This window comes from Terrapene carolina, unplaced genomic scaffold, assembly GCF_002925995.2.
Source record: "Terrapene carolina triunguis isolate 2854851 unplaced genomic scaffold, T_m_triunguis-2.0 Scaffold95, whole genome shotgun sequence".
In the NCBI taxonomy this organism is placed as follows: Eukaryota; Metazoa; Chordata; order Testudines; family Emydidae; genus Terrapene; species Terrapene triunguis.
The window spans coordinates 28,534,054-28,556,115 of NW_020664446.1; the positions used below are offsets into that span (position 1 = coordinate 28,534,054).

The 22,062-nt window shown below is 45.7% G+C and overlaps 1 protein-coding gene across 1 annotated transcript in view; it reads right to left on the reverse strand.

Moving 5' to 3' along the window:
* CFAP46 (cilia and flagella associated protein 46) overlaps positions 1-22,062 on the reverse strand; it is a 195,461-nt gene that overhangs the window by 119,914 nt on the left and 53,485 nt on the right. Inside the window, exons 18-23 of the mRNA XM_026651052.1 lie at positions 16,032-16,177; positions 15,513-15,646; positions 5,121-5,333; positions 3,020-3,239; positions 2,580-2,729; positions 1,718-1,822 (exon numbers count right to left, since the gene is read on the reverse strand). Coding sequence (XP_026506837.1) covers positions 1,718-1,822; positions 2,580-2,729; positions 3,020-3,239; positions 5,121-5,333; positions 15,513-15,646; positions 16,032-16,177 — 968 coding nt within the window. The remainder of the gene's footprint in view (positions 1-1,717; positions 1,823-2,579; positions 2,730-3,019; positions 3,240-5,120; positions 5,334-15,512; positions 15,647-16,031; positions 16,178-22,062) is intronic.

Below are 22,062 nucleotides of genomic sequence, written 5' to 3' on the forward strand. Positions count from 1 at the left end.
GGTGGGAGGCAGTCAGGGGCAGGGGTTCCAAGGGTGGTCAGGGGACAGGGAGAAGGGGTGGTTGGATAGGGAATCAGGAGAGGAGTTGGATGGGGCGGCGGAGGGCAGTCAGGGAACAGGGAAGGGGGTGGATGGGGCAGGGGTCCCGGGGGGGGCATCAAGGAACGCGGGGGGTTGGATGGGGCCGAGTCCCGGGGGGGGGGCAAAAAGCGCTCAGGATGGGGGCGGTGGCTGAGCCCCGTGTCCCGCTTGGGGCAGTGGGAAGGGGCGGCGGCGCGTGAGGGCTCCGTGTCCTGCTTGACGCTGGGGGGTGCGGCGCCGCGCGCGGGCTCCGTGTCCCGCTTGGGGCGGGGGGTGGAGGCGCGGCAGTGCGCGAGGGCTCCATCCCCGTCCCGCTTGGGGCGGGGGGGATGGAGGCGCAGCAGCGCGCGAGGGCTCCATCCCCGTGTCCCGCTTGGGGCGGGGGGGGGGCCAGCAGCCGCGAGGGCTCCCTGCCCGTTTCCCGCTTAGGGCAGGGGGGCCGGTTTCGCGCGCCGCGGCCGCTCGGGATCTCCCCCTCCCTCCCAGGTTTGAAAGCCGCATGCGGCCCGCGGGCCGTATGTTGTGCAGGCCTGTTTTAATGTTTTCTCTGTAATGCTTCTACCTCAAGGATAAATGTGCTTGCTTATAAGGAGCTTAAAACTGCAGGCAATACACTAGTCATAACCCTCCGAGGGAAAGCAAAGTGAAGACACAGGCCTTTTGGGCAGTCTGGCTTGGTGGGGATATCCAAGTGTACAGCAGGGAACTGTGCAGCCTTTAAGTCCCTGGTCAGGAGGGAGAGAGATGTGGGTTTCCACCCAAAAGAGGTAATTACTGAGAGCCAGAAGCCTGAAGTCAGTGCCCTTCGTGGATCATGGAGGGGGAATATAGGTGTAGATGCCCTGAAACTGGGGGATATAGCTGATACCCTGCACTGTGGATGTTATACAGATATGACTACAAAACAGACTGACAGAACTCAAAGGCAACTTTGACAGTTGGGATATAGGCCAGATTCTGTCACCCTGACTCATGCTTAGTAACTCAGTAGGGTTACATTTAGAGAACGGCACTAATCAATATGAATAATGGTGGCAAAATCTGCCCCAAAACTAATAGTCACATACTAAAGAAATTGTGGATAGTGATGCATTACTGCCTTCCTGAGACACAAATAATGAAAACCTCTTCATGTTCCCTTAAATGGCCACAGGTTCTATTTGTGCCCCTCTCTCAAGACCTCAAGAAGTCACTAGAGAATACTTGAGGTATGTGTTGGCTTGGGGTTTTGTACAGTATTTTCAGCACAGAGCATCTGTTAAATTGTCATCTTTGCCACAGAGATGAGTGGCTGGAAGTGTGGTCTGATGTTGAATGCATCTTTACCAGAATCTGACAGCTCCCAGCTGGTAGAATAGCAGGGGAAATCTTGCACTCCCATTATTCTTATTGGACCCATTTTGTGGTTAAATGTAGAGATTTAACCTCCAGGGATGTCAATTTACTAACTGTTATGATCATTACATTAATTTTAAAAAGTTTTAAAAGAAAATAAAAAACAGTATAGTTTTCCAGCAGAAATAATTTTGTATCCAACTATGCAAAACAGAGATTACAGAAAGATACCAGCAACATCTATAGTATGTAGACCTACATATTATCACAAGTAAAAACCTAGTAAAATAAAGCTAAATACCTGAGACAAACTGGGAACAGTAAAGTCCATGAGACCCAAGCCATTACATGAGTACATTTCCAAAGCAACAAGAACTTTTGTGATTGGATTTTGTCCCTCGCCATTCTGAGAAGCAAGAAATGTCGCATTTATTCCAAACTTTATGCATATATAAACATTATAAAATAATTTAAAATCAAAAAGTAGAGAAAGGATATATTTTAACTATGTTTGGGAATATATATGTAGAACTCTCATTGGCATTAAAGGGTCATTTAGCTACAAGAAAAACTGTTAACCTTCTGTTTTTTACTGTGTCCCTAAAATGTAAATTTTGATAGTTTTTATATATTTCATTTCATTCATAACTCCTGTCAAATCAAAACTCCAATAGTTTCAATATGAAAGAGATTAGCAACTATACAATGAATACATATGCTACAAAATTCTGAGATCATGGTTTTATTAGATATATTTTATTTTTGTTTTTATTTAAAACAGGCATTCCCATTGAAATACATCAGCAAGAACATAAATTCAAATTAATATTAATTATATAATGAAAATATGATATTATATATTTATTGAAATATGCTTGAGGTCTCTTAGCATTTTATAACTCTATAAATGTATATCTTTAAATGATGGTGTAGTTATGATGTCATTATATGACAGAGTTATCACTAATTATTTCTTGTAGCTAAAAACAGAAAGTAGAAATTAAATCAACTCAAGAATGTCATTTCTACACCGCACGCAAAAAACTAGTTGTCCTTTGTAATGTGTTAATGGGAATAACTAAATCTTATTTTCCATATTGCATTCAAAAAGTGTACATGTTATATGTATTCATTTTTCACATATGATTTCACAGAATCTATACCTCATCATCAGTTCCAAGTTTATGCCAAATTTGTTGCTGAAGTAACTGTTTCGCTTTCACCCAGGCAGCAATGATCTGTTGTCGTACAGCAATAGGTACCAGTTCATTAGGTATGTTTCCATTTGTCAAATTCAGGGCAAATTCACAAACCTAAAATCCAAGAATAAAATAAAACTTAGAACATGAATCCATAGCCCAGCACCTGTTATGAATACAATGCATTCCTCAGAGGGTATGCTGAGAATACCACATATCAATCTGTCTGTCTAACATCTCTATGAGGCAACTGAGTCAAAGGCTAAAGGCTCCAATTCTCCAACTTAGGCACATGCTCACGTTCTTTACTGAGCACAGCTCATGTGTGTGTATGGTGAGGAGAGGTTTTTCCCCCCTCCAAATATAGTAGTTTGATAGGAAACAGAGCAATGAGAACTTTGTACCTCTAAGGCCGCTTTAATATCAGGGAGTCCATTTGCATCCACGGACAAAGGTTGGACAGTGTTTGTTTTTTCAACCCCCCTTATTGAGGACCTTTTACTTTTGTCTGTTGCTGCGTCTATCTTTTTCTTCTCATCAGTTTTCAAAACTGATTTTGGAATCCAACAAAGAATTAGGCCTCGAGCCAAAGCATTACATAACATCACCAAAACAACAGTATTTCTGAAAGACAAAACAAAAAGACTAAGTGTAAGAAACATCTCCCTAGAGCAAAATAAAGATTGCACAGAAAGATGATTAACACTTCTCTAAATTCCAAGTTTCCCTTGGAAAGCAAACTTATGAAACATTTGCAAAATAACCCTAAAGAAGCACTTTCACATTGGAGAAAAAATTAAAATATACTGAAGTTAAGCTTAGATAAATTTAGCCTTCATGTTTTTTCATAATGTTCTTTCCAAGGTGTTCTACATTAAGATCTGCCATTGCCTCCTGGAAAAAATTCTATTTATGAAATGTTTTGTCTATGTATCAGTTCAAGATTTTTATTATTCCTCTACACTCTCACTTGTATTAATAAGAGTATTTGCACGAAAACATTCTTGTGTCGACTCCTCTTACGTGAAATCATACTTCTTTATTTGTAACATTGCATTAATTTCCACAACAATCAATTGTTGAGTTGCAGATTAGCAACAGCTATAGCAGATATCCCTTCTGGTAAAGCATAGATCAACATCTGACTGAGGTATCTCACAGTAGCTATGGTGCCCTCATTATTAACTTTTCTTTCCCCGTTAATGTGCATTTTACATAACTACATAAGGGTCCTGGCAAAAGTGACTCCAAAACAAGAGATGATTACTGCTTCCTTGGAATACTCACTAATCTGACAACATGAAAAAAATGTTCTTCTGTGTAGACTACTGGAGACAATATTAAGGCACATATTGTAGAAAGTGAGTACCAGAAGTAGTAAAGGGAGTTTAATTTTTTTATTTGACTTTTTGCCATAAGTCAGGCAGCCTTTTTTTCTGCCACTTGTGGTGGTGCATAGAGTATTGCTACTGTCGATGATGGAGTCCCCGTCATCATTGTTGCATTCTTCCTAAACGCTAGCAGTACTGGGATTGCCATATTCCTCATCCAAAATTCCATCTCTCCAATAATCAACAGCATCCTCACTTTCTCCATATCACTATCAACAATATCTGTTTGTTTTTATTGAAAAACTTTTTTCTGGGTCTCCAAGATTCTAAGTGATTAGCTCAAAACTAAGAATGGTAACTACATAAGGTGCTAGTTAGAGTTAAAACATTTTTGGAAAGAGATTGTACAAAAGCTTTAATCACTAACTTTATGTTCCCATTCTTGAGTTTTCAGTTTGAGTGGCAAGATGGGATTCTTTATACCAGATCTTATAAGAGAAGATATTCCTACACTGCATTCCTCCCCTTATCATGTTCAGTGAAGCCTGACTGGGATCTTTATTGATACTAATTATTCAGTCTTCAGTAATGACTTAATGGTAGTTACAGGTTTATGGATATCCCCTGGACTGCAACCAACTACTGTTTGTTTTTCCTTTTCCTTTCTTTCTCACCCCGTTTTAAATTTTACAAAGCTTTAACAGTAGTAAAAAATAATAGACCACAGTTGCTTTGATTATTAAACATTTACAATGAATATAATGTATTAAATTTGAGAGAGATGCACATCAAGTGAATACATTTCAGGGCATCCTGCTTTGGCAAGACAGTGCGAGTAAGCTTTTCCTTTTGATTAGCCACAGTAGCCCTGCTGCTATTCCAAACTAAAAAGACCATATTAACTTTGCATAGCCACTCTTTAATAAGGTTTAAACTGGGTAGATTGAATATCACACAGTGTTAGACTGGGGGACTTCATTTTTAAACCAACTAATCCACTATACCATCTCAAATATCCATGCACAAATCAAAGCAAACACTAACAACATTTTTTTAGTGCTACTGGGATATGGCACAATGAAAAAGTGATTTACTTTTAGAATTTATTTTTAGCTTCATAAAAGGCTTAATAGGAAAGAGAAAGGTAATAATCAAACACAACCATCATACTTACCCACTGTGTCCAGTATTCTTGATTGCACTGAGAAGACTCTGCAGGGACTCAACAATCTCTCGCTGTCTTCCTGAAGCTATAAGATGTTTATTGTGATTTAAGACATACACCACTGTGTTGTGAACAATCCAGGCCTCATTCAACTCTTCTCCCATTTCTGCAGCCCGCAGAAAGTTTTCCATAGCATATTGGGATAAATGGTCTACCCAGATACTATAAAATTAATATTAAGAAGCTATTATTCCAAAACTACAAAACCAAAACGAATATATTGTAAGAGCTAGAATTTACAAGCACTCTTTCTTGATCCAGCAAAGCATTTTTTAAACATAGCATTTCGTATGGAATTTTCTAGTTGTTTGTTTGTTTGTTTTTTAAATAAGAAATAGATGGGGGGGAGGAGAGAAGAAGGAAAATCAACATAAGGAACATCAGTCTCCAGGACACTAAAACGCTACTGTCATCCAAAATAATGCAAATAGCGTGTTCCATAATCCAAATCTAATGTCTTATCCCCAGGACACCTTATAAAGTGTACATAAGTCCATGCCTCAGTCCCAGAGCTCATTACAAACTTCAGGTTAAAACTATAATTGAATATAGATTTTTAGTGTCCATTTAATTTTTCAGCACATCCCTAGCTTGCCTATCTGGATAGTTAGGTTAAAGTGCACAGGAGGGCACCTCAATGCTGCACATCTATCAAGAATTCATAGATTTTTATGACCAGAAAGGATCATTATAATAATCTATCTTGACCTCCTCCATAACACAAATCATAGAATCCATCCAGTAATTTCTGCATCAAGCCTGTAACTATTGTACTTTCTATACAGCAGGCTCATAATTACTGTTGCCTCTAGGTTGAGCACATGCATGGAAGCACATCCTGCTGGCAGGTGTCGGACATAGCTAAGTGCTTGCTGCCTAGGAAAGCATTCTCCCACTACTTCTAGTGTCACTGGTCTGGGGACAGTGGGGTGAAAAAGCTTAACTGCTCGGCATGTGTCTGGAACTGTCAAGGACATTTTGGTGCCACATGACATACATCTTTGTATTGCCTCCCCCCCCCCCCGTGCCATATAGTTGATTGAAAATGAGGAGTAAAGGAACTGATGTAAAACTATCTTGGAACCACAGAACTCCACAAAGGGGAACAGTCCAAAATCACTTGATAGCATGAAGACGACTGTGGAGAATTCTACAGCAGCACAGTTAGCAAGTAGTTTGGAATCTGTAACAGCATACTTCTAAAAATCATTCTTTGCATAGTAGACCACAAATTACAGTCTAAACACAAGTATCCTCAAAATAACAAAAGGACAGATGAGTTCAAGGTCAAGACAACGGATGTACAGAAGATGTTTCTGACACCTTAGCCTATGACATAGGAAAGGAACTAAGGCTGGTTTGGGACATGGTTCCTTTCACCAAACACTCTAATCCATGATGGGCTCTACCTGTAGCCAAATGCTCACTACTTTCTAGTTGCAATCGTGTGGCACCAAGGCGCATATATTCCTAAAAGTAGAACAACAACTTTTTATCCTGAAGGAAGTATTACCTAATCAAAGAGGCTTTAAGCTTCAAATCATGATGAAATTGAATGTGGGTAGAAGTATTAGCATCCCTTAGTTGGTGTGTCTTTAATTATTTCTTTTTAGGTCCTTTAATGAAAGTTTTTCTTGAGAGCATATTGAAATAAAGAAAGCCAGAAGATGCCCTAATGATTTTAATAAGGACCTACCACATCCGTTAGCTTCTTCAGGATCTATTCTGATTTATCTGAACTAAGAGTGTCCCTCCACTACATGAAAGATTGCTGAGCCACTCTGACTTTCCTGCAGCAAACCTGATACATGGTGCCCGGAACCCCCAAGCAGTATTTTCAGTGGCAAGGGTTCACAATGTCATGTCCCATGTATCAAACATATTTTTTATTTAACAAATGCATGTCTCCATTACTTCTAAAACATACCCAGTTGTTTTGGAATTCTTTGATTCATTTTTAATTAAGATTATAACATTTTTTCCCAAATACTTCAGGGTAATACAATAATAAAACAAATCTTTTAACTATAAAATCAGTTTTAAGGATGCACACTCCACCTATTAATCTAAAGGCAGTATAACTCAAAATACAGCTAACATTTTTATACAGCGTTATATGGCCACATGGAATCTGATTGCTTGATTCATCTGACCAAAACATTTCATTGTTGTTAATTGTATTACGGTATGCCTACAGCCCCCAACTGAAATCAAGGTCTTACTATGCTAGTATAGACAGACAGCATAAGACACAGTCCCTTCTGCAATAATCTAATTACACAAAACAGACAAATGGTGGGATGGTACAAAGAGAGATGCAGCAACTTACCCAAGGTCACGCAGCAGGTAAGTGGCAGATCTGGGAAGAGAACCAGCTCTCTTGTATCCCCTACTACGGGCCTCTTTCCAAATCTGCACACTAGTCAAAATATTTTTAAATATTCACCAGTATCAAAAATAAAAGCAGATTTTCTGCTGTCCTCTACTCCCTGTGCATTGCTCAGGCAGTACAAAGGGAGTAGAGACTGGTCACAAGCCCCCTATCAAGCATACATCCAACAGAGTTCCTAAGTCTCTCTCCTGAAAACTATAGGAGAAGGGGGTCTGAATGGGCATGAAGTGACCAAGGAGAGGTGGAGAGTTAGTATGGCTGAAGTATTCCCCAACTGGTGGATTGTTCCCTGGGGACCATAGTCGGCTGCCACATTGGATTATCCCCTGGGCTGCTCTAACCTGTGATTGGAGCAGGGAAGAGAATTAGAGATAAAAGCAGGATGGCAGCAGTAAACCTGTCTCAAAATCCCTCACTCCTTTCTCCCCCATCCATTTCTTTTTAGAAAGGGCTAACGTACTGTATTCAACTTGTTCGTACCACTAAGTTGCAACAAGTACTAGTATTCTCAGGGCCATGATGTACCTCCGCATCCTTTCAGCTGACTACTGCATCTTCTCCTTTCATGTTCAATAGCAGCCAGCACAAAGGATCTTGCAGCACATTGGCACATTAAAGACAGTGATTTCAGATACTCAACAGGAAACCATAATTTCTGCAGCAAATTATCAGTCTACAGGGTCAATGTGTCAGTCCAAGTTTTTTTTAAAAAAAAGAGAACAGAAACAGAAGAAAGGGAAGGAAATGAAGGGAAGAAGAGGATTTACTCGGGATATATTTGCTAGGAAATGGTTACTCTTCACTCTCAGTTTTTCAGAGTATAATATATAAAATTTGTAGTGGAAATTACTGTCCCTCAGCCTAAAACTTTCAGAATTACATAATAATATATTAAAATGAATGATGATGATGATAATCTTAACTTCTACAGAGCTTTCCATCTAAGGATCTCAAAGAACTTCAGAAAGGTTGTCTTGTTTTCTACCTCAGTACCCATTCCTTCATTATGGTGTCATGATAGTAATGCCATGGTCAAAGTTCCATTTTAAAACAGATGATAAATGTTTCCCCACACAACCCCCTCTAAAAATATTGGGAAAAAAATCTGTTTTACTGACAATTTCTCTTGTGTAATCTATGCCCAAAGGTGAACTTTTCTTTTAAAGTTTGCTCTTAAGCAGACATCTATTTTTGAGGCAAGAATTTTTAAAAAGATGTTTTTTCACTTTGATTTTTATCCATTTTAATGTCTAATCATAATTCCGTACCAACTTATTTTAAGAAATTCCATGTGCTTTTTTCATTAATTCTCAATGAGTATGACCATATACGTTTTTGTTGCCCCTCCCCCCCGAAGTTTGAATGCCAACTTACTAGTTATTAGAGGTGGCCTTCATGAACATTATAATCTCCTTGAAAGGACTTCAGTTCCAAAGGTAAAGTTTACTACATGGACCCCTTTCTCCCCTGATTTTACACAGAAATAAGTAACTTAACAGTATTTATGGAGGTGGGAGAAAAAAAAGAAACCTGAAATTAGTTTCTCCTCAATTCACTCCGCTTGGGCGGAGGGAATAGAGAGGAAGTTTTTTCAACTTAAGTCATTCATTATGTATTTACATAGATGCTCAGATATTATTATTTGGAATTTTAACAGAAAATTTTCTGGGTTTTGGCAATTATGTTTGTTTGTTTTTTTTACTATGAAATCCTATTTTTTTAAATGGACACCAGAAAAAACAGTTACTTACCTTTTTGTAACTGTTGTTCTTCGAGATGTGTTGTTCATGTCCATTCCAAGCAGGTGTGTGCGCGCTGCATGCATGCCAGCCGGAAGATTTTCCCTTAGCAGCGTCCGTAGGGTCGGCCCTGGCACCCCCTGGAGTGGCGCCTCCATGGCGCCCTATATAGAGGCTCGCCGACCCTCCACCCCCTCAGTTCCTTCTTGCCAGAACTCCGACAAAGGGGCAGGAGGGTGGGTATTGGATTGGACATGAACAACACATCTTGAAGAACAACAGTTACAAAAAGGTGAGTAACCATTTTTTCTTCTTCGAGTGATTGTTCATGTCCATTCCAAGCAGGTGACTCACAAGCCTGAGTTTAGGCGGTGGGGTCGGAGTTCACTGCGGATTGGAGCACTGCACGGCCAAAGGCTGCATCGTCTTTGGCCTGGTGCGTGATGGCATAGTGCAACGTGAATGTGTGGATTGAGGACCATGTGGCAGCTCTGCATATTTCCTGTGTCGGGACCTGAGCCAGGAACACTGCTGTAATTGGCAGGGCAGGCACGTTGGCTTGATTGTAGCATTCGCGGTTGCAAGCCGTGATCCATACGGAGATACGCTGTGAAGAGAATGGGAGCCCCTTCATCCTGTCTGCCACAGCTACAAAGAGTTGGGTTGACTTCCTGAACGATTTGGTTCGTTCAATATAGAATGCCAGTGCCCTGCAAACGTCCAGGGAATGAAACCTACGCTCCACATTGGATGAGTGTGGCTTAGGATAGAACACAGGGAGAAAAATGTCCTGACCCATGTGGAATTGGGAGACCACCTTAGGAAGGAACGCCGGATGTGGCCTGAGTTGGACTTTGTTTTTGTGGAAGACAGTGTATGGAGGCTCGGACGTCAGTGCTCTGAGTTCCAACATCCTCCTGGCCGAGGTGATAGCCACTAGGTATGCGACCTTATATGAGATATAGCAGAGAGCACGTAGCCAGGGGCTTGAAGGGGGGCCCTGTGAGGGCGGAGAGGACCAAATTGAGGTCCCAAGCCGGGGCTGGTTGTCGAGTATGCGGGAACAGTCTATCTAGTCCCTTGAGGAAGCGACAAACCAATGGGTTCGCGAAGACTGAACCATCTTCAGCTCCTGGGCGGAACGCAGAGATGGCCGTCAAGTGGACCCGAACTGAAGAGAGGGAAAGTCCTCGATGTCTCAAATGAAGCAGGTAATCCAGGATGAGAGGGATCGGGGCGAGCAATGGTGCCTGTCCCTGCTGTTCGGCCCAGATGGAGAAGCATTTCCACTTGGCCATATATGTGGCCCTAGTGGAGGGTTTTCAGCTACCGAGGAGGACTTGCCTGACTTGCTGTGAGCATTGCATTTCCACCGGGTTTAGCCATGGAGCATCCAGGCTCTGAGGTGGAGCGACACCAGGTTCGGGTAGCAGAGGTGGCCCCGATCCTGTGTGATCCGGTCTGGGAGCAGGGGCAATGTGAGGGGCGCCTGTATGGACATGTGCAGCAGCGATGTGTACCAATGCTGGCGCGGCCACGCCGGTGCTATTAGTATGACGCAAGCATGATCCCTGCGGATCTTGAGGAGTACCCTGTGGACCATGGGAATCAGGGGGAAGGCGTAAAGCAGGCCACCTTCCCATGAGAGGAAGAAGGCATCTGTTAGAGACCCTGGACTGTGCCCCATGAGGGAGCAGAACCGTTGACACTTCCTGTTGTCCCTCGAGGCAAACAGGTCTAACTGGGGATAGCCCCAGAGACGGAAGATTGAGCGTGCTACATCTCGGCGAAGGGACCACTCATGACCATGGAACGAGCAGCTGAGGGTGTCCGCCAGTCCGTTCTGCACCCCCGGGAGGTAGGATGCTGTCAGGTGAATTGCGTTCTGTACGCAAAAGTCCCATAACGCAATGGCTTCCCGGCACAGGGGAGAGGAGCGTGCACCCCCCTGTTTGTTGATATAGAACATCGCCGAGGTATTGTCCATGAGGACTGCAACACACCTGCCCGCCAGGCGAGATTTGAAGGTCAGGCAGGTGAGACGCACTGCCCATAGCTCCCTGACGTTGATGTGCAAGGAGAGGTCCTCTGGGGACCAAAGGCCTTGGGTCCTGAGTTTCCCCAGATGCGCCCCCCACCCCAGATCCAAGGTGTCTGTTACCAAGGATAGGGATGGCTGGGGGCTGGCGAAGGGTACTCCCGCGCAGACCTCCCGTGGGTTGAGCCACCACTGGAAGGAATCTAGCACCATTCGGGGGAGTGTCACCACAGAGTCCAGCACGTGCCTGGCTGGTTGGTACACAGTCGCTAACCAGGACTGAAGAGGGCGCAATCTGAGCCTGGTGTGGCTCACCACATAGGTGCACGCAGCCATATGTCCCATCAACTTGAGGCAGTTCCTCACTGTGGTGGTCGGGAAATGTTGGAGACCGAGAATGATGTCGAACATGGACCGGAACCTGGACTCCGGTAGGTATGCTCTGGCTTGTGTCGAGTCCAGAACTGCCCCTATAAATTCTATCCTCTGGACGGGAGACAGAGTGGACTTGGCCTCGTTCAGCAGGAGGACGAGTTCGAGGAAGGTCGGTCTGATAAAGACCACTTGAGCCTCCACCTGTGCCTTGGAGTGGCCCTTGATGAGACAATCGTCCAGGTAGGGGAACACCTGAATTCCGTGCTTGCACAGGAAGGCTGCCATGACTGCCATGCACTTTGTGAAGACCCTTGGGGCCGTTGACAGGCCGAAAGGGCAGAACTGCGAATTGGAAATGGGCATTGCCCACGACGAATGAGGTAACGCCTGTGTTGGGGGATTATCACGATATGAAAATACGCGTCCTTCAAGTCGAGGGCAGCGTACCAGTCCCCTGGATCCATGGAGGGAATGATGGAGGACAGGGAGACCATACGGAACTTGAGCTTCGTTACAGACTTCTTCAGAGGCCGCAAGTCCAGAATGGGTCTGAGGCCCCCTTTCACTTTCGGTATTAGGAAATACCGGGAGTAGAAACCCATGCCCCTGAGTTCCTGAGGAACTTCCTCCACTGCCCCTACAACGAGGAGGGACTGCACTTCCTGTATTAGAAGTTGCTCGTGAGAGGGGTCCCTGAAGAGGGATGGAGAGGAGGGCTGGTGGGGCGGGAGGGAGGAGAACTGGATAGAATATCCCCTCTCTACCGTGTGGAGCACCCAGCTGTGATTCGGGACCAGGCACGATAGAAGGGGGACAGATGTGATGAAAGGGTAGGGTTGGTAGGATCCAGAGTCCTGACTGGTAGGTCGTCCTCGACCGCACCATCAAATTTGGGGTCTAGGCCCCGATGGGGGCCGTGGCTGGCCGGCCGACTGGCCGGAGGGCTGTTGTTGCCTCCTTCTGCCGTTTCTGCTCCGCCTACGCGAGGCCTATCTGCGGTTCTGAGACTGGTGTGGCTGCGGAGCCGGCTGCGGCCTGACTTGCCTGTGTTGGGTGGCTGGGGTGTGCAGGTCCAGCGAGCGTAGGGTAGCCCTTGAGGCCTTTAGGCTATGGAGCCTCTTGTTCGTCTTTTCAGAGAAGAGCATGGGCCCCTCGAAGGGGAGGTCCTGGATGGTCTGTTGGACCTCATGTGGAAGGCCCGAGACCTGAAGCCAGGCTCATGTGGAAGGCCCGAGACCTGAAGCCAGGCTCCCCGCCGCATAACCAGCCCGGTTGCCAGTGTGCGGGAGGCTGCATCTGCTACATCCAGGGCTGCTTGGAGGGATGCCCGGGAAATTAGCTTCCTCTACCATACCGGCTCACTATAGGCTGTTGGTTGGCTATACGTAGTTGCAGACCCCCTGTTGAATACACCTTTCTGCCAAAGAGGTCCAACTTCTTGGCCTCCCTGTTCTTCGGTGTAGATCCTTGGAACCCCTGATGCTCCCTTTGGTTGGCCGCATCCACAACCAGAGAGTCCGGAGGAGGGTGAGCATACAGGTGCTCATGGCCCTTGGAGGGTACAAAGTAGTGCCTCTCTGTCTTTTTGGCCGTAGGGGCCAACAAAGGTGGCGTCTGCCACAAGGTGCGGGACGTATCAGCTATCGTTTTGATCAATGGTAGGGCAACCCTAAATGGGCCCGAGGGGGCCGGGATGTCCACTACCGGATCCACATCCACCTTCATCTCCTCCGCTTGGATCGCCAGGCTCTGAGCAGCACGCTTAAGTAGCTGCTGAAGCACCCGGTTGTCCTCTAGGGCTGGTGCCGCTGAAGTTCCCGCAACTGCCTCATCCGGAGAGGAAGAGGAGGAGATCACCTGCAAAGGGCCTTCCTCTGTACCCTCAGTCTCTGCGGGGGCCTGTGGCACACGGTGCTGTGGTTGCGTGGCCGGTGCGGATGCAAGATGCGGCACCGCAGCTGGTACTGGGGTCGACACCGAACGACGAGGCGTGCTGGGCGGTGCCTGCGGCGTCGGAACCATGGTCCCCGCCAGTGCCGGTGTCTGACTAGGGGGTGCTGGGTTTTGTTGGCCTGTCGGACGGCGGTGCCGGTGGAGACCAACGCAGACCTGGAGCGCGGGCCGTGTACCTGTCCCAGGGTCTGATGGTAGGCCCAGGGAGTCCAGAACGGCCACTGGGAGGGCGGTTGCCACTGTTGCTGCCACTGCGCCGGGTAAGGTTGTTGGCTCACCTGTGAAACCGACCTCCTGCTCCTCAATCTACTGGAGCGATAGGATTCTGCCTCCGAGTCCGAGGTGTCCGAATAGGAGGACGGGGGGGGGGTGGGGAGCAGTATCCACTGTCGCCGGGGATCAGTGCCACGGGGCCGGGGAATGCTCTCTCTGCGCTGGTGCCGCTGGAGCGGCGCGGCGCGGGGCGGGGACTGGGGCAACATCATGGCCAGCTTGCCCCTTGATTGGATCGGGGGTCGGGCCGTGTTCGGCGGCTCTTTCCACCGGTGCGGGGAGGCCAGCACCGGGAGGCTTAATAAATCAGAGGCCGCCTCGAACACGTCCGGCGTTGATGGGAGACGCACATCCTCGTTGAGGTCCGGGGATCTCGACCGGTCCGGACTCGACCGCACCCCCACCGGGGCGGGAGTCAACGAGACCTTGGGAGGATGCGGCTGTGGCACGGCTTGTCCCACCGAACTCGTGGACGCCGCCGCCCTTTTAAGGTCCTGGTGGGGTGATTGGCCCCTCACCAGCTTCTTCTTCTTCGCAGGCACCAGAGATGGTGATCGGTGCCTTACGATTTTCTATGTCCTGATTCTCTCCGGTGCCGGGACTTAGAGGTTTTAGACTGGGCCTCCTGTCTTGTTAGTGGTGCCGGGGTGCTGTGCACCGAGGATGAGGTGCTGGGCGCCGGATCGGCAGGCTCGGGGTCCGAGTGTGGCCGTAAGGCTGCCTCCATCAGGAACACTTTGAGTCTCTGCTCTCTGTCCTTAAGGGTCCTGGGACGTAATCCCCTGCAGATACTGCACCGGTCTCTTTGGTGGCTCTCCCCGAGGCACCTTAAGCAGGAAAAGTGCGGGTCACTCTTGGCGTAAACTTCCCGCAATCCTTGCAGAGTTTAAACCCTGGGGACCCGGGCATGCCCCAGCGGGGCAACGAGTACGTTGGGGGAAGCCCCCCAACAACTATTAACTATCTACAACTAACACTAACTCTAAACTATGAGAGAAGAAACAACTATATACACTTAAACGGGACACTGCTATGCTTGCTGCAAGAGCGAGCAAAGTTTCAGCTAGCCGTCACCGGTGGTAAGAAGGAACTGAGGGGGTGGAGGGTCGGCAGGCCCCTATATAGGGCACCATGGAGGCGCCACTCCAAGGGGCGCCAGGGCCGACCCTACGGACGCTGCTAAGGGAAAATTTTCTGGCTGGCGCGCACGCGGCACACACACACCTGCTTGGAATGGACATGAACAATCACTCGAAGAAGAATTAACTTTAGCTTTAAAGAGTTTTTGAGTGGCTATAAGCTTCTTAGGTCTGACAGTTAAAATGTTCATTTCAAGAGTGTATGCCAGTAGCTGTTCCATAATGGAGCCAACTCAGCAATGGCCACTTAAAACCTTTTCCTTTACCTTCTCTCTCTTTTCCCACTAGAATCCATGCCTTTGAAAATGAACTATCTAATAACAATGGATTTTATTTTAAGAAGTAACAACTTTTGAAAATATCTTCATGGTGTGATAATCAAACAGAATTTGCCAAAGGACCCAGGGTTTGGTACAGATTAAAGAAAAACACCTGTATGTTATCCAGTCTGGATCATGTTCAGGAAGTTTGGAAATATATCCTGTGGGATGCTGGCTTGTATCTTCAGGTGGGACAGCATGATCATTCAGCTGAACACCCTCCAATCTTAACAAATGAATAGTCGCCTAGAAATATATAGAAAACATATATATGAAACTTCAATTTCATCAAACCGCCCCCTCCCCCCAAAAAACCTTTATCTCAGTGAAATTTTAAAGCTCCAGGGCTCTATGGGCAGTTGTCAAAAATTTGCAATAAAATCACTGAGAAATACATTATCTGTACTGACAGGGAAAACATTAGTATACTTACTTTGAATGGAAACTTCTTAGACAGTAGCTTCATGAAACTCTAAATTTTTTTTAGTTTCTCTGGAAACACATTAATTATTGTTTACAATCTCTAATAACTGGCACATCATTCCTTAAAATGAATGTATACCAGCACTGTAGATAAAGCCAAGGATGGAGGAGACAAAAAATGAATATCACAGCTGTACAATTTACTAACCTCTGCATTAATGAATCTTATTTCTGCTAATGTTCTGAGTAAATCTCTTTCAAGAGAGAATGATTTAATGGGCACGGATGATTCCATTTGTAGGCTGCCACCTCGATTATCATCCATCACAATTGTACTAGCTTTCTTCTTTTGTACTAAGAGAAAGGAAGCTTCACTTATTATTGTTGTTATGTAAATCAGAAAGACTTTTTACTTTAGTCCTAAATAAGAAAAATGCCTAGTTACATTAAAATCTATAAAAGGGATAGAATGAATTCAGATTTAAAATTGCTGCCTTCAAAATCCTTATTCATTACAGTTTCCTGCGACTGAAAATACCTCTCTCCAGGCAGTGCCGGGAGAAAGGTATGTAAATCAGCTAGATGGACGGTGGTGTAAGTGGGACAGCATGCAGTGGCCAGGAAATGACAGCTTTAAAGAGTCTTCACTAGTCAAACCAAGCACCTTTCTCACATTTCTGGATTGCTGACATGAAGCTGTGACTACAGAAAGTACAGGGGGACAGAAGCAGCTCCTTTGTGCTTCCACTTCTTGCCTCCTGAATCTATCATTCTTCCACAATTGGGTCATATAGGTTAGACATCTTTGAGTGCTGACAAATTACAGTTTATTACTTTTTCAAATTGGTTAATATTAGGGTTGCTAACTTTCTAATTGCAGAAAACCTAACACCCTTGCCCTGCCCCTTCCAAAGGCCTCTCCCGTTCCCTGAGGCCCCACCCCCACTCACTCCATCCGTCACTCGCTGTCCCCACCCTCACCCATTTGCTCATTTTCACCGGGCTGAGGCAGGGGGTTGGGGTAAGGCCAGAAATGAGGGGTTCAGGGTGCAGGACAGGGCTCTGGGCTGGGGGTTGAGGTGCGGGAGGTGGTGAGGGCTCCGGCTGGGGATGAGGGATTTGGGGTATAGGAGGAGGCTCTGGGCTGTGGGGTGGAGCTGAGGGGTTTGGAGTGTGGGGTGAGGGCTCCAGCTAGGGGTGTGGGTCAGAAGTGGGGCTGGAGATGAGGGGTTTGAGGTGCAGGAGGGGGTTCCGGGCTGGGGCTGAGGGGTTCGGCATGTGGGAGGGGGCTCAGGGCTCGGGCAAGGGGTTGGGGTGTGGGAGGGGGTGAGGGCTCTGGCTTGGGGTGCAGGCTTTGGGGTGGGGCCGGGGATGAGAGGCTTGGGGTGCAGAAGGGGGCTCTGGGCTGGAGCCAAGGGGTTCGGAGTGTGGAGGGGGTGAGGGCTCTGACTACAGATGCAGGTCTGAGGTGGGGCTGGGGATGAGGTTTGGGGTGCAGGAGGGGGCTCCAGGTTGGGGCTGAGGGTTATGGAGTGAGGGACGGGGCTCAGGGCTGGGGGTACGGGAGGGGGTGAGTGGTGCAGGCTCCGGGCAGCGCTTACCTCAGGTGGCTCCCAGGAAGCGACCAGCATGTCCCTCCGGCTCCTAGGGGGAGGGGCCAGCCAGGGGGCTCTGCATGCTGCCCCTGCCTGCAGGCGCCACCCCCGCAGCTCCCATTGGCTGCAGTTCCTGGCCAATGGGAGCTGCGGAGCCAGCACTCAGGGTGGGGGCAGTGAACGGAGCCCCCATGGCCACCCCTCCTCCTAGGAGCTGCAGAAACATGCCGGCCACTTCCTGGGAGCTGCATGGAGCTGGGTAGGGAGCCTGCCAGCCCTGTGCCAACTGGACTTTTAACAGCCCAGTCAACTGGCAACACTAGTTAACATGCAGCTTTATGTTTTGTAAGCATCACAGTTGAGATTTTGCTCAGTTTGTGCAGGTGTGAACTTTTCAAGATTTGCTCCAATCAGTGTGTGTATGTTTGGATTTCACAAATATGAGCACAGCTCACATTTTCCAGTTCACTTCTTTCATTGTTTTATAGGGATTGGAACACTAGGCATCGTGTCCTGGCAGCGAAGAGAAAATCTCAAATGGTATTAAAATCAAGAAGGAGAATGATGGTCTGTCAACCCCACAGTAATGAAGAGAAAGCAAATTTCTCTTTTCTCTTGGAGTAATCATTAACCCAACATCCTGGAACATGGCAGTTCTGTTCCCTGTTGTGCCCTAACTCTTGGTGTAAAATTGTGAATGTCATGATGAAGTAGCTAGGGTGGTACTGTAGGGCCATTTAGGCAAGTCTATTTGGGCACAGGGATTAAGTAAACCTGTTTGTGTACAGAACAATTCATTGTGGCAACTGAAACAATTTACTACGGTTGTGGTGGACTTTCCATCACTGGCAATTTTAAAATCAAGATTAGATGTTTTTCTAAAAAGCTATGCTCTAGTTCAACAGAAATTAATTCAGAGAAGATCTATGGCCTGTATTATGCAGGAGGACAGACTAGATAATCTAAGCGGTCCCTTCTGGCTTTATAATCTATGTAGCATTCAGTGTCCCATAAGTGTTAAGGGGTGGACCAGTGACAGGCAGGGAGGCCATCACTTCCTCCCAGGACCAATTTAACTCAGTTTTATCCTTTTAAGTGTGAGTTAGTAAAGTTGCAGATTTTTGACCAATTTCTAGATAAACAGAGACTATTCTCTCTGGTGATTATCCTCAACTATAAAATATTCTTATTTCAGACTGACCCCTTACTTTTTTCTTGAGATTTTGTTTACTAAAAATACCAGCCCAGCATGTTATATTCCTGCATTAAAATAACAGAACACTAAGACAAAAGAATTCCAGTTTACAGGATATGTAATTGTAACCCTTCTGCCCATCTAAGTTGGCAGCAACAAGGGCCGGGTTCTGTATCTAGGGGTTCCGTTTCAATAACACAATGCAAAACCAGCTCGAGCCCCCACCCAGTGACCTGGGACAATTACATACCACCCCCCTGGGTACCTCTAAGAGGCAATACTTCCCCTCTCGCAAGCACAGAGTCGGAGTGTAGCAGAAAATGTTTAATAACATGAGGTAAACGACATCAGCATAAAATTGGAAAAACACCACAAACAGGATTCATAACACAAACCATGAGCAAAACCCACCCCAGCAAATTGGGCTGTGTCCTTTCCCTTTGGTTCTTGAATCCAGAAACCCAAAAATCACCCAGAGTCCCCAAAGTCCAACATCCCCAAAGTCTCTTGGGTCCAGCAACCACTCAAAGTCCCAAAAGTCCAACAACCCCCAAAGTCTCTGTCCCTGGTCAGTGCAGCCCCAGAGTAAAAGGGGGGGGGGCACGCAGGGTGTTAAGGGGCACCTTACGTGATCCTAGGCTGGCCAGCCGTCTGTTTCTCCGTGGGGGTTCCGCCGCAGCCTTTACCACGAGCCAGTCCACTTTCCTGCCATCCCACGAACTGCTCCGCTCTACAAGCTGCTCCGCTCCGCTCACCGACCTGTGAGCCGTTCCAGCCGTCCCCGCAAACAGCTCCGCTCGCCGTTCCTTGGGCCACTCCAACCGGCCCCGCAAGGCTCCACGCCGCTCGCTGCTCCTCCAGTCGTCCCCACAAATTGCTCCGCCAGCTGCTGAGCAATATAGCTTCAGGCTCCCCCACTAGTTAACACAGCCTCAGTGACCTCAGCTCTTAATAACGTCAGCTCTTTTGTGATTTCAGCTCTTAGCGATTTCAGCTCATAGTATAGTAGGGGAGCCCCAGTGCTGGTGCACCATTGGCCCAAAGTGAATTCAGCTCAGCAGCCTGTAACTAGACTCCTAAGGGAATCAAAGTTCGCTCTGATATTCAACAGTGGAGAGAGGAGGCGGTGCAATTGGTGTTTCAAACCCTCAGAGGGGGCCCATACCATCAGGTACAAATACCTGTCCCCATCCTCTCTCAATTCACTGGGTTTTGTAACCCATGCCCCTTGTCAAGCAAGTGCTACTTAGGTAATGGTGAAGGACTCACTCAGTTCTTCTGTCATACAACAGTTCCACTGGCCTTGATTCACAGAATCAGGGTAACAAAACTTTATTCTTCCTGCCCCAATAATAGAGAAACTGGGGATCCCACACCAGCCAAAGTAACCACTTTCAGTTGCTGTGTTTCATGCCAGGCGAGTGGGTGTGCCTATGCAAACAAGATCAGCCCCTGGAGTTCTTTTCCACACTCGCCATAATTCACCACCAGATGTCAGGGTAGAGCTCATCCTGACTCTGCTTACATAATATTGTTTGTGCACAAGACACAAATGATTTGTATTCATATGCACATAACAATTCTGATCCATATACAAACCTCCCAACTGAACAATGATGTAGTTTTAACTAAACATCCTATGAACTATTAAATGAATAATAATGCCACATACATTTCATTTATATGCCGGAAAATATGTTTCATGGCCTGCTACTTGTCTAACAACTGATTAATTGTACCAAATATCACCCTTTTACAGCACTGCTAACTGTGTAACAAACAGTTATACCATCAAATTCTCTGCGGGTAAAAATTGGTACAATTCCATAGATTAAATGACACTGTACCAATTAAAAAGCTACAGAGGGTCCTGTGGCATCTTTAAGACTAACAGAAGTATTGGGAGCAAGTCTTGCATCTGAAGAAGTGAGGTTCTTACCCACGAAAGCTTATGCTCCCAATACTTCTGTTAGTCTTAAAGGTGCCATGAGGTTCTTACCCACGAAAACTTATGCTCCCAATACTTCTGTTAGTCTTAAAGGTGCCACAGGACCCTCTGTAGCTTTTTACAGATTCAGACTAACACGGCTACCCCTCTGATACTGTACCAATTAACACCCACAGAAAATTTGACCAATTATTCCTGTTACTTCCTCTTTCTAACATTTACCTGTATAACTTTAAGTAGACTCTGTATATCTACTGATGAAAACTGCTATACAAGACCTACGTATTATTATTATTATGTATACCTAACTATATATTTGTGTTTTTACCTACAATTATCCCCCTGAAACACAAATAGATGTTATTTAAGGAAACGATAAACATGAATAAGAACAAGTATGCTGACCCTTTTCCAACTGCCATGATTTCATGTTGCAGCACAGTAAATAGTGCTTCCCTAACACTGTAATGTTGCTCTTGGAAAAGCCTTATTTGGAAGTATCTGTAAGTTTCTAGACATACGCGTGGTGTGAGGAAGAAAGTACACATTTGCACCCTGCAATCTTGTTCTAAGTTCAATTACTAGAGAGAACAAATAATCTTATTGTAACACAAATTGTTTTGATTTTAACATAATGTAACATAGCTCTAAATAAAATACATTAATCAAATAGGATTGCTTTGGCCAAGCTTTTCTGTTTCTGCATTCCTGATGCCTTTTAAAACTATTCATGCTCAAACAGCTTTTCAATTAAAAATCAAAGGCACTAGAAATGAAAACTTTTGGAGTATATAGTGCCCTCAATTCATGTTTACAGTTGCCATTGATGGAGTTCTGCCTGATTTTGGGGAGCAATAGGCTATATATTCCTTCAATATATAATTGTCCACATAATGGAAAAATAATCAGGCTTAAAAATTAACTTTTAAAAGGACATCATTGATTTAAAAAGAAATGACTTGAAAGTGGTTTCAGACACCCTGTAAGTCCTCCCTGACAAATCTATGAATTTTACCATCACATTTACTTAATTTTTTTTAAATGCTTCTTCTCTCCCATGTTTTTGAGAGAAAGACGCAAACTAACAATAGGGGAAACTAACTACTACTAATAGTGGATAAAAACCTACTGCTATTATCATCTAACGGAATTATTCCTTTAGCTCGAGTTGTAGAGTTCTGCAATTTGAAGTTGAATGTTCCAAGGTTCAAAACCTGCTGACAATCTATACATGGTGTGGTTATATACACAAATTGCTATCACAGCACAAAATAAATACACTGAAAAAAGACAGGTTTCAGAGTAGCAGCCGTGTTAGTCTGTATCCACAATCTACCAATGTTATATATGCCATCATGTGCCAGCAATGCCCCTCTGCCATGTACATTGGCCAAACCGGACAGTCTCTACGCAAAAGAATAAATGGACACAAATCTGACATCAGGAATCATAACATTCAAAAACCAGTAGGAGAACACTTTAACCTGTCTGGTCACTCAAT